The 13,068-nt window shown below is 45.7% G+C and overlaps 1 protein-coding gene across 2 annotated transcripts in view; it reads right to left on the bottom strand.

The window, feature by feature from the left end:
* Positions 1-12,458, bottom strand: part of MYRIP (myosin VIIA and Rab interacting protein) — a 296,021-nt gene extending 283,563 nt beyond the window's left edge. For both annotated transcript variants that reach the window (XM_003415694.4, XM_010595490.3), the window contains exon 1: positions 11,918-12,458. In XM_003415694.4, coding sequence (XP_003415742.2) covers positions 11,918-12,027 — 110 coding nt within the window. In that variant the 5' untranslated portion in view covers positions 12,028-12,458. The remainder of the gene's footprint in view (positions 1-11,917) is intronic.
* Between the last annotated feature and the right edge of the window lie 610 nt (positions 12,459-13,068).

The raw sequence follows: 13,068 nt of genomic DNA, 5'->3' as shown, positions 1-13,068 counted from the left end.
ACACATTTACCTGATCGGATTAGACCCAAAGTCCCTGCAGGCAGAAGCAGGCCTGAGCATGCCTTGTGTTCCCTGCACCCGCCATCCTTAGCTTTAACGCTGTTGTGTCTTGCAGGAACTCATCACTCACTCGCTCTATTGAAACGTGTACATAAGCCCCTCTCTCCATCTGGTATTGCACGCCTCCTGTTCCCAGGCCTGTCCAGTCCTCCGTCTTCCCCCTAACTGTCTATATCAGTTTCCTAAGGATGCCATAACAAATTACCACAAGCTGGGGGGCTCAAAACAACAGAAATTTCTTCTCACAGTTCTGGAGGCTTCAAGTCTCAAGTCAAGGTGTTGGTAGGGCCGTGCTCCCTCTGAAGGCTCCATTCAGGAATCTTTCCTAGCCTCTCCTAGTTTCTGGTGGTTGCCAGCATTCCTTGGCTTCCCTTAGCTTGTAGAAGGGACCCCTGATCTCTGCCTCTCTTCACAGGGCATTCTCCCTGTGTGTAAATGCATCCAAACCCCTTCTCCTTTCTCTTAGGAACACACGTCACTGGATATAGGGACCACCCTACCCCTGTCCAGCCTCATCTTAAACTGATTTCATCTATGAAGGCCCTATTTCCAGATAGGGCCACATTTACAGGCACCAGGGGTCAGGAATTCTACCTATCTGGGGGGAGACACAATTCAACCCATCACACAGCACCATTATGCTTACAGCCTTTAATAGGATTAAACATTCAAGGTCCCACATCCTCAGCACTGGGAAAGCACATAATCTTACAGATACGGGGTCAAAAAAAAAAAACCAAAACCAAACTCACTGCTCTCTAGTCGATTCCGACTCACAGCGACCCCACAGGAAGAACTGTCCCATAGAGATTCCAAGGAGCAGCTGGTGAATTCCAATTGCCAACCTTTTGGTTAGCTGCCATAGCTCTTAACCACTGTGCCACCAGGGCTCCGCAGGGTCAACAGCACCACTTTACATAGTAAGACCTATGACTATGCATATTTGCAGAAGCTGGTATGTACACACCAACTGTGAAGTGACTACGCCCATTATGAGCTGGGGTGCAGGCAGGGACTAGAGTCTGCTACCTGCACACTGGGGGTCCTGGGAAGAACGGAGAGCACAATGTGCCCTGTGGTGCCCTCTCCACTCACCTGCTATGGCCTCTCTATCACCTGCGGTGGCCTCTCCACTCACCTGCTATGGCCAGGGCAATTGTGCTGCCCCCTTCTACGTGTGTTAAAACATCACACTCATTCTAAAGACTTAATCTCTGGAAATAAAGGAACATTTAAAAAAAAAAGGAAAAGGAACACTTAGCTGTGGGTAAATTAAAATAAATAAAGAGATTGGGAGAGAGATCCAAATGCCAAAAAAGGGCCTTCTTAAAAGTTAGGAAAATTACAACAAAAATAAGATCCAGCTCTATCTCAGCCTAACCACGAGAACAATAAATTAAAACTATTTCCAGAAATATTCAATGCTACTCTTGACTTCTGATTTAAGTCAGAAATGATGACAAAATTAAAATAGACTTTCGGCTCAAAACAACCAAATTAATGAGTGAAACTTTGTTTGGATTCTGATTTGAACGTACTGTAAAAAGACACTTTAAAAGACAGATAAATTTATAAGCTGTGAGGTGATATAAGGGAATTATTTTAGTTTTGCCAGCTGTAAAAATGCATGTGTCATGTAAGAAAATGCTTTTTCTAACTCACTGGTTAGGGGCAGGGCTGTACAGCCAATTATTCTAATTGCTGTCAGGAAGTTGTACACCTGTTGAACTGGCAAAAGTTTTGTGCTAGATATATTTAAAACAATGACCAAAAAAAAAAAAAAGATTAGCTGCTGAGGCTGCTTGTATACAGACAAACACCTCATGGGATTTGCTTGGTTTGGAGGTTTAGGGTCATGGTTTCGTGGGACAGCCCAGTTAATTGGCCTAATAACATGTTTAGCGCTTCTGTTCTACCTCCTAGTTCACTGCACAGTGCCTGGGGTCCTAAATGCCAGCAAGCAGCCACCCAGGGCATGACAATCGGTCTCTATTTGCCTGGAACAACCGGGGAAGAAGGAGAATCAGGAACAGAAAAAGGACACGAATTGTGTGGGTGGTCACCTCCATGAACAACTGCCTCCTTTGCCATGAGACCAGAAGAACTGGATGGTGCCAGCTACCGTTACTGACCATTTTCATCAAAGATTCTACAGAACAATCCTGATCAAAAGAGGGAAAATGCAGAACAGAATTTCAAATTCTCACGGACTCCAGACTTTCTGAAGCCATGGGGGCAGAATGAACCCCTGAAACTATTGCCCTGAGGTAATCTTTAAATCTTAAACCAAAAATATCCCCTGCAGTCTCCTTAAAACCAAACAATAGTTTAGCTTAACTAGTAAAAAAAAGTCTGCCTTAAGCATTACGCTCTTTTAAGGTCTATCTATATGGAATCAGATTGACAACAGCAAATATTAGATAGGAACCTTAGGGGGCAGTGAGTTTATGGTAACGAGGGAGGAACAACTCAGAAAAGGAAGGTGAGAATGGTTGTACAACTCAAAGAACACAACCAATGTCACTGAATTGTACATGTAGAAACAGTTGGACTGACATGTTTTGCTGCGTCTATCCTCAACAACAACAAAATAAAATAAAAAGAAAATGGCTTTTCTGAGACACAGACTGAGGTACTCAGAGATGAAAAGCACAATGTCTGAGACTGGCTTTAGAATATTGATAGCTGCTACAACTAGGTGATGGATACACAGGGGCTTTGTGTCCTCTCTACTTCTGTGTATCGCTCTAAAATCCAGAAATTCTACTTCTAAGTACTTGCCTAAGAAAATGAAAGCATAGTCCACGCAACGTCTTGTACAAGAATGCTTTGTTGTTGTTGTTGTTAGTTGCTGTCCCGTCAGCTCCAACTCATGATGACCTCATGCGTAAAACGTTGCCTGGTGCTGTACCATCTTCACAGTTGTTGGTAAGTTTGAATCCACTGTGGGCCTAGTGTGTCAATCCATCTCATTGAGAGTTTATTTTAGCTGACCCTCTATTTTACCAAACATGATGTCCTTTTCCAGCAATTGGTCTCTCCTGATGGCATGTCCAAAGTAAGTAAGCCAAAGTCTCGACATCCTCCTCTTCTAAGGGCCATTCTAGTTGTATTTCTTCTAAGACTGATCTGTTCATTCTGTTCGCAGTCCACGGTATATTTAATATTCTTCACCAGCACCACACTTTGAATGCATCAATTCTTCTTCTGTCTTCCTTTTTCACTGTCTAGCTTTCGCATGCGTAAGTGCTTACAGACACTTTATTCCTAACAGCTAAAAACTGGAAATAACACAACCGTCTATCAACAGGAGAAGGGATAAGCAGAGTGTGGCAGATCATACCATGGAATACTCCTCAGCGATAGAAAGGAGCAGGGTATTGATGCATGCAGCAACGTGGATGGATCCCAGATGCACAATGCTGAGGGAAAGAAGCCAGATACTAAACAGTACCTACTGCAGACAGAAATCAAAGGAGTGCAAGTTGACTGGAGCAGGGAAATTTGGGGGTGATGGAAGTGTTCTATCTTGATTGGGGTGTTGATTACACAGGTATATACATTTGTCAAAATTCACTTATGCTTAAGATAGTGTTTTTAACTTTATGTAAGTTTTACCTTCAAAGAGAAAAAAGTAATTACATACAAGAAATACAAGGATGACAGTCGATTTGAGTACTCAGTTGAAAATAAAAAAAAATCAAGCCTGACTCTATGTTCCTCACAACTCAGGCTGACTCCAGGAGAATGATTTCACTCTGTACTTCTGGAGAGGACAGTCACCAATGGCTCACATATGCCTTAAAGCTAGTGAGAAGCAGACAGTTTGGGTGTGGAAAACAAGGTCCCCTGCTGTATACGTCTCCTGGGGCTACCTAACAAAGGACCACACACTGGGCGGCTTAAAGCAACAGAAATTTATTCCTCCATAGCTCTGGGGGCCAGGAGTTTGAAATCGAGGTGTTGGCAGGTCCGTGCTCTCTCTGAAGGTTCTAGGGGAGAACCTGTTCTGTGCCTCTCTCTCAGCTTCTGGTGTTGCCAGCAGTCCTTGGCTTGTAGACATGTCACTCCAATCCCTGCCTCTGTCGTCACATGGCACTGTCCCTTGTGTGTCTGTGTATCTGTGTCTCTTCTCATCTTGTAAGGACACCAGATGTTTGGATTAGGGCCCAGCCTATTGACATCTTAATTGTATCTGTAAAGACCCTGTTTTCAAATAAGGTCACATTCACTGGTACCAAGGATTAGGACGACAACATATTTTTGGGGGGGACATGATTCAACCCATAACACGTGCCAATGGAAAGGCATAGGTGATGCACATGTAAGCCAGAAACATTTATGGGTATTAACGTGTGTTTGTTAATCCCGTACTTCAGAGATTTTGCAGGGTAGGAAATAGAAGCTTCTGGAAATCAGACATATGTTTCATAAATTCCAAACTCACTCACTCACACTGCTTGGGGGATCAGAAGACAGCCAAAGGGGAGGACAGCCACAGAGGGCAGCAAGCAGGGAGGAAGGGAGGTTTCCACTGGACCATGAAGGGACCAGAAGTCAGAAGGCCTTGTGTGGTGGAGACCAGCCCACCACAGAGGATACCTGGACTGGAAGCAGCAACAGGGCAGCCCAACCAACAGGATCATGTGGACAGGATAACGGGGATCAAAGAGGAAACCTGTATGAACAGGTGACCAGAGATGCTCCCCTAATATTTTAGGACCATACAGAAACCCAGTAGCTTTGCACAATCTTGGGGGACATGGAACCCTAATAAAGACTGAGTTCACCACCAGTGCATCAGGGTGGGGCTTAGGGTTGAATTTGACTTCATTTAAAGAAAATGAAGAAATGCGCACCAGTTAGTTTGGGGACCAAGATAAGATTCACAATTAGTACACACACAGGTAACCTGAAGATTTATGATTACGTTACTGTACGTACGTGTCGTTAGTCAAAGAGCTTCTCTCCCTCTCCCACAGTCCCTGTTGTTCTTGTTACCCATAGGTGCCATCAATTCCAACTCCTAGTGACCCCAATTGACAAAGCAGAACTGTCCCATAAGGTTTTCTTGGCATAATCTCTATGGAAGCAGATAGCCAGGTCTTTCTCCTGAGGAGCCGCTGGGTGGGTTCAAACCACCAACCTTTTGGTCAGCAGCGGAGCACTTGACCACTGCACCACCAGGGCTCCTTTCACAGGGTCCTTGGGAAACAGAATCAAGGAAGTACCCAATCCTCGGCGACGTGGTTCAGCGGGGTCTAGGCAGTAGGTTCTGTAGCACTAGGCCAGCAACCACTCAGGAGGCCTGCCACCCCTCCACACATCCCACTGCTATACTCCTCCCCAACCCCATTCTTGTGACCAAGCTGCTCTATGTTCCAGAATGTACCATCCTGCTACCCAAGGTGGGGAAGGGGGAGCCTCGGAGGATGTGACCCTGAGTGTACACCCCAAAGCTGCCCCTAAGAGCTCCATCCACCTCTATACCTGGCTCGTTCCTGATCCTCCCTCAGGACGCAGCATGAATGTGACTTCCCCGTGGGTGTCTTCTACGGCCCTCCATATCTAACCATTTCTTCTGCTGACACATTCACAAAGCACCTTGCAATTTCCCTCTTGAGCACTTTTTACGATTGAGGTTATAAAGACACTTGTAGAATTATTAGCTTAATATCGGTCTTTCCCTCCATCCCCAGACAGGGCAGAGGCTGCGGTTGTGTTGCTGACTTTCTGCACTCAGCATCTACCACATCTGGCCACAGCAGGCGTCCAACAAAGGAGCCCTGGGGGTGCAAAAGTTAAAGTGCTGGGCTGCTAACCGAAAGGCTGGCGGTTCAAACCCATCCAGTGACTCCATGAGAGAAAGGCCTGGTGACCCGCTTCTGTAAAGACAACAGCCTAGAAAACCCTACAGGACGATTCTGCTCCAACACATGGGATGGCCATGAGTCGAAACCAACTTGACCTAATAGTGAAATCAGGCATTCAGTGCCACTTCCCACAGGCAGCTTTACCTGCAGGATCCCAAAATCCTGCAGAAATCTTCCCCCAACTCCTGCCGAGAGCCGCCAGGAGCCCCAGAGCCTGCCTGGTAATAATCTCAGAATCTACCCATAATTTTCACTTGAGTAGAAAAGTCTGTCCAGAGCACATGAAACCACAGGGGACCTGCTGGGTTTGCCTGCAGGATCCCAAAGCCCTGCAGAGATCTGCCCCGACTCCAGCCGAGAGCCTCCAGGAGCCCCGGAGCCTGCAGGACTGCACAGTCAGGCCAGTGCCCACCGCCCCCCACCAGGCTTGGGTGAGGGGGCGCTGCCGCCATGGAAGAGGGCACCATCCGGACACACGGAGTGAGGTGCCTGTGGGATGTCCAATACAGCCGGCCCAAAAGCTCAGGCTCCCATCCTCCGTGGTCTACATGACAAGCCTGGACTCAGGAGGAAGGTCCTGGCTGGAGGCACAGGCTGGGGCAAAGCCCTACCCGCCCCTCCCTCTGGAATGCCTGTGCTGGCTCTACATCCCGTAAGGCCGTCTTACAGCTCCATGCTTCCAGCCACAGGTCCACATTCTCCCCACATCTGTGTCAACTATGGCCATTTACCCTCCAGTCTTTAGCAGTTTATAAGCACTTCCAGAGACATCACTTATTTTAGTATTTACCTAATGAAATAGAAACAGCAGACAATGTTTGCCCCATTTTACACCAGAAAAAAAAAAAAAAAAAAATCAAACCCATTGCCATAGAGTCAATTCTGACTTACAGCAATCCCATGTGGCAGAGCAGAACTGCCCCACCAGGTTTTCAAGGCTAAACTTTATGGAAGCAGGTGGCCACACCTTTCTCCCACAGTGCCTCTAGGTGAGATCAAACCACCAACATTTAGGTTAACAGCTGAGCACAGACCATTTACACCAACCAGGGACCTTCTTTCCCACTTTACAGAGGAGAGAAATATGCTAAAGAGTAAATGATTTGCCTAAGTTTGGAGCTTGTACTAAGACCTAAACTCACATTTTCAGACTCTAAAATCAGGGCTGTCTCCACTACCGATGCCTGGCTTTCTGTTAAACAAAGTCCTAACTACCAGAAAAAGAAGACAGTTTGGAAAAGGCTTGAGCCAGTCTATATAAATGAGAGGGCTGGGGAAACAGAATCCCAGCTCCTTCTCAACCAGCTGCGTGACCCTTTACAGTGTTTTAATCTCTCCGTGCTTAGGTACTGTCATGGACTGAACTGTGTTCCCCAAAAATGTGTGCCAACTCGACTGGGCCACGATTCCCAGTATTGTGTGATTGTCCACCATTTTGTCATCTGTTGCAATTTTCCTATGTGTTGTAAATCCTACCTCTATGATGTTAATGAGGTGGGATTAGCGGCAGTTATATTAATGAGGCAAGACTCAATCTATAAGATTAATTTGTGCTTAAGTCAATCTCTTTTGAGATATAAAAGGCAGAAGCGAGCAGAGAGGCATGGGGACCTCATATCATCAAGAATACGGCGCAGGGAGCAGAGCACATCCTTTGGACCCGGGGTCCCTGCACTGAGGTACTCCTTGACCAGGGAAAGATTGATGACAAAGACCTTCCTCAGAACGTTTAGAGAGGGAAAGCCTTCCTGTAGGGCTGACACCCTGAATTTGGACTTCTAGCCTCCTAAACCATGAGAAAATAAATTTCTCTGTTTCTCTGTCCATGAATTCATTTTAATGGCCTGGTTGTACTGAATTCTTCAGCCTTCCTCTCTCTCCTTAGCCTGAAAAATTCTGAGGACATTTAATTCACACTTCAACCACCTACTTATTCACTAAACTTCATGTCAGCACTAAGAACAGATCATTATAAACACGAGGTAACATCCTCACCTAAGATCTCCAGAGAGATCTTATTTACTAAGAGCAGTTGGTAAGGAGAAAAAATTCAGTTGGAAACTGTAAAATAAGAATCTTCCATTCTGAGTTTTGCATTCATTAAAGCAAATATTAAAGAACTCAAAATATTTTTCTATAGCACAGCTTCCTGGACTCTTCCACGTGCCCTAAATGCAGGCAGTGCAGAAGAGCGAGGCAGACGTCTGACTATTTCACTGCTGTTGAGATGGCAGCGTTCCAATCTCTTATTCAACAATAAGGTCCTTTGCTGACATCACCCAGTGTCACTGCATTTCCAGCACCTGCTGAAGCAGGTCAACTGTGCCATGGGGAGAAGGGCAATAGTGATGGTGTCTGCAGAGAAAAGACATCTAATCCCACGACCACAAGAGGTGGTGTGGCCTCTCTGGCCACTGATGGTTTCAAGCAGCACTTTCTCTTTTTTTTTGCTGCATGTTATGTACTGAACCGAGTGCCTAGAGCATAGAATGTGTTTTGTAAATATCAGTTCCTTTCTTCTCTTTCTCTCCATTAGAAGAGGAGCTAGGGTGCAAGGTGGAGTTGATCATGAGGAAGGAGACGTGACGCCAGCCGTTAGAACACCACAGGGTCTGTGGGGACTGTTTCCTTCCTTAAGGGTCCATTCCCTGAAGGCAGGCCAGGCACAAGGACCACTCTAGCAGGTACCCCGGGAAATCTCCGGAAGGGAAAACGGGGCCCACTTCACTGATTTCGACCTCTCCACACCTCACCTGCACACTGCTACCTCACTCACTCCTCCCGCACGCAGGCTGGCACTAATTGCAGCGGAGTCTCAACCACCAGAAGAGCCACCAGACGAGGCCTTGGCAAACTCACATTTGAGTTTCCAGGAGACGAAGCATGGTACACAGATGGTCTTCACGATTCAGAGAAAATACTAAGACCAATCCATCAAGCCACACGTGAAGCTGACTGTTTGGAATGACAACTTGAACTTATCCATCCATTTCACAGATATTTGGGGCACACCCACTACGTACCAAGCCCTGTGCCCGGCATTTGGGGCACAAAACTGAGTGAGACATTGTTCTCATCCTTGTGAACCTGTGGTCCAGTGGAGGAGAGAAGCTGAAAGATGCAGGAGAAACAAACGGTCTCAATGGAAACCAGTGACCACAAACTTCAAGGAGGTCTTGGTGTCACCCTGCATTTGTGCTCAGTTTCCCTGGTACACCTACTCTGCTACTCGTCCAGGGGACAGTCTCCATCATAAAACTTTTATCTCCAGCTTGGATCTCCCACCTGAATCTAGATCCCTGTATACAAATGCCAACCTGACATCTCTGCTTGGACGTCTAATAAACCGTGGCCATTGAACTGATTCTGAGCCATGGTGAACCCGTGTGTGTCAAAGCAGAACTGTGCCCCAAAGGGCTCTCAGTGGCTTATTTTCCAGAAGTAGACCAAGAGGCCTTTCTTCTGAGGCATCTCTGGGTGGACTCAAACCTCCAACCTTAGTTTAGTTGCTCAGTTAGAAGCCAAGTGTGGTGGCCGTTTGCACCACCCAGGGATTGGGTGTCTAATAACCATCTCAAGTTTAAGATGCCTAAGAGAACTTTCAATCTCACCTGACAATCACCAACCCTGCTCTTCTCTGTCTTCATTTTTCCAGTCACCCAAGCCAAAACACCAGAGTCCTCCTTGACTCTGTTCTCTTACATGTCATATCCAGATATGGAAATGCAAATCCTATGAGCTCTACTCTACTACTCATCACCTCCACTGGCCCACCCTGCTCTGAGGCAGCACTGCCTTCCACCTAAACTGCTGGAATAGCCTCTTGACTTGTTTCTCTGCTTCTTCTCCTGCCTTTCTACAGTTACTTCCCCACGGAATAGCCAGAGTGACCCACTAAAATCAACATCAGAGCACGTCACTCCTGTGCTCAAAACCTCCCACCGGTTCCCCATCTCAGAGTAAGGTGTGGAGGCTTTACCATGGATTTGCTACTACGTGATTTGGGCTCAGGCTATGCTTGGACTTCATTCTTCTGCTACACTCCCCACTGCTCACTCCCTCCTTGGGCCTCTGGGGACTCATGGGGCATGTCCTTGAGTCAGGGACTTGCTGTTGCTGCCCCCGCGCTTTGGTTTATTTTGCCCCACACAGCAGCACAGTTCCTTCCCTTTCTTCAGTTAGGTCTCTGCTCATATCTCAGCCTTCCTGGAGCAGCTGACGTGGAAAACAGCACTCCCCTCCCCAGCCAGACTCACACACAGAACAATCTGTTAGGACTCTTAGCTACCACAGACAGGGAAAGAGCTCTACCCCCTTCCTGCTTTGTTTTTCTTTACAGCTCTCACCACCACCTAATACATATATTTTTATTTGTTCATTTACTGTCTCCTCTTTACAGACAGTACTGTCCAACAGAAATATAATGTGAGCCACAGATGCAATTTCAAATTTCCTACTGGCCATACTAAAAAAGGTAAGAACAAGAAAAATTCTAATAATATTTTTTTTCAACCTTGTATGTCCAAAATATTAGCATTTTGACCGGAAATCAGTATAAAAATTATTAGTGAGATACTTTACATGTTTTCTCACCCTTTAAATGTGGTGTGTATTTTACACTTCCATGGCATGTCAACGAGGATAGGCCACATTTCAAGCACTCAGTAGTCACACATAGCTGGCGGCTGTGGTATTGGGTCAGCAGAGCTCAGAATACGAGCTACATTGGCAAAGGGTAGTTTTGCTTCCTTTATATACCCAACAGTCAGATCAGTGCCTGGCACCTGGTTTTTTAAATCAATTAATTCTTTAATTAACAGATTTCTTGTCTTCCACAAAGAAGTACATACTGAATATCTACTACATGAGGGGGAAAGAAAAAACATGGTGGAAATAAGATGATAGGGTGCTTACAGTCTAATAAAGAAGATAATATTACAAAGAAACAAACTCCTAGTATCCCCCCCCAAGGGGTGGGGGGAACCCATTGCCATCGAATTGATACCGACTCATAGCAACCCTACAGGGAAAACCAACCTATTATTGGAGGTGGGAAAGATTTTCCAGCTTTAAGCAGAGTGGACAAGGGCATGATTAGGGCTGAGAGGTGGCATTGCACCTGACATGGGCAGGCTACTTGCAGGAGTGGCAGCAGAGTGGAGGCAGGAAGATCATAAAAAATATAACTGCAATGCCTGGGTTGGAAACCAATGACAGCTGGACTGGGGCGCAGGTGGGGAGGAATGTCAAGAGGGCAGAACCAGCAGGGCTTGGCACCACCCTAGACATGAGGACCAAGGCAAAACCAAAAAACCAAGCCCACTGCCGTTGAGTCAATGCTGACTCATAGTGACTCTACAGGACAGAGTAGAACTGCCCAGTAGAGTTTCCAAGGAGTGCCTGGCAGATTAGAACTGCCGACCTCTTGGTTTGCAGCTGTAGCACTTAACCACTACACCACCAGGGTTTCCGGACCAAGGTAAGGAGGAGGTATAAAGTCTCTGAGGTTTTGTGCCTAGTGTCTAGGAGGAAGATGGTAACATGAATAAAGCTATGGGATCCCAAAGACTAACAGGTTTAGGGACAAAGGGAAGGAGGTAATAATGACTTCCTATAGGGCTCGAAGTCACTAGGCCCAACACGTGACCTCACTTCTATCACTCTGACTTCTTCCAAATTTAGGCATTTCTGCCCAGCTGAGCTGCAACAGTATACCAAAGAGCATTCCACAGTGGAAATACCAACTGCAAGGGGGTCCGGAGGCTCCCTCTCTGGGCCTGTTTCCTCCTTTGTATTAAGCTAAAAAGCCTTTCTAAGAAGGACAGGACATTCATCTCTTAAACCTAAGAACAAGTTCACATGACCTAACACATGTCCTAAAGATGTCCTCACCCAGGCCAACCACCAGGGAACACTCTGAGGAAGCCTGTCTCACCCGTCCACGTAGGGTTCCCGCTACCTGGCTGGACACAGGAGAATCTTACCTGAGTCGCTCTTCCTCTTTTTTGCGAAGATTGAAGTCTCGCTGAACCACCTGGAGAACATGCTCCGTCTCATCGTCGGTCAAACCAGACAGGTCCAGCTTCCTCCCCATGATTTAACAGAAACACAGGCGAAGGGGAGAGTCCTGAGAAATCAAAACAAGACCACAGATTGAGAACAAGATAAAAGCTCTGTACAAAACTAACCTATTCTGTCACTAAAACAGAACTAAACACATACATTTACACATATTTATATAATGTATCTTTTTCTGCTGTCATACCCAGCAAATATTTACAGAAGACGTCAGCAAAACTGCACAACACACAAAAAGAATGTAGCTGATCAACTGACATTTTTGTTCATTTCAATTCTTAAAAAAAAATTTTTTTTTCAACAAAATGAATCATTCACAAAACCCAATGCAGATTTATACAAAAGGCAATATCCAAAAGGTCTAGATTTCTGTGGGTTTAAGTTTTAAATTCTAAATACTAGATGTAATTGCAAAATAAATTATGGCACTTTCTTTGAAAAGCAATATCCTACGTACATGACACCACATCATCCCTTAAAGTTTCACGTGACTACAGAATACAAACTGTACGTCAATAAACTCTCTTCTGTAAAAGCAAACAAAGGCGATCTGTCCTTTTAGTTTCCAATTAGAAGCAATAAATGTAGAGAACAGACTTGTTTCTGTCCTTAAAGAGTTTTGTTAAATTATTTAAAACCTTATGACTGTATGACACAAACTAATCTCAAGGTTTAACCAGGAAATCATAAGAGGAATTCTGGCTATTAAGGGGAAAAAAGAGAGAATTTTTACTCCAGTCACATTATTTGTCAAAAATAAAACTCTGGTCTGCTTGGCTCAGATGATGGTGTGGAAGTAGAGAGAACCTAGTTCACCTGGTGATGGGCAGAAGTGGTGAGAACCTAGTTCACCTGGTAATGGGCAGAAGTGGAGAGAACCCAGTTCACCTGGTGGTGGGCAGAAGTGGAGAGAACCTAGTTCACCTGGTGACGGGCAGAAGTAGAGAGAACCTAGTTCACCTGGTGATGGGCAGAAGTGGAGAGAGCCTAGTTCACCTGGTGGTGGGCAGAAGTGGAGAGAGCCTAGTTCACCTGGTGGTGGGCAGAAGTGGAGAGA

Source organism: Loxodonta africana, chromosome 27 (assembly GCF_030014295.1).
Source record: "Loxodonta africana isolate mLoxAfr1 chromosome 27, mLoxAfr1.hap2, whole genome shotgun sequence".
NCBI classification, from domain to species: Eukaryota; Metazoa; Chordata; class Mammalia; order Proboscidea; family Elephantidae; genus Loxodonta; species Loxodonta africana.
This window is presented reverse-complemented; position numbering and strand designations above follow the sequence as displayed.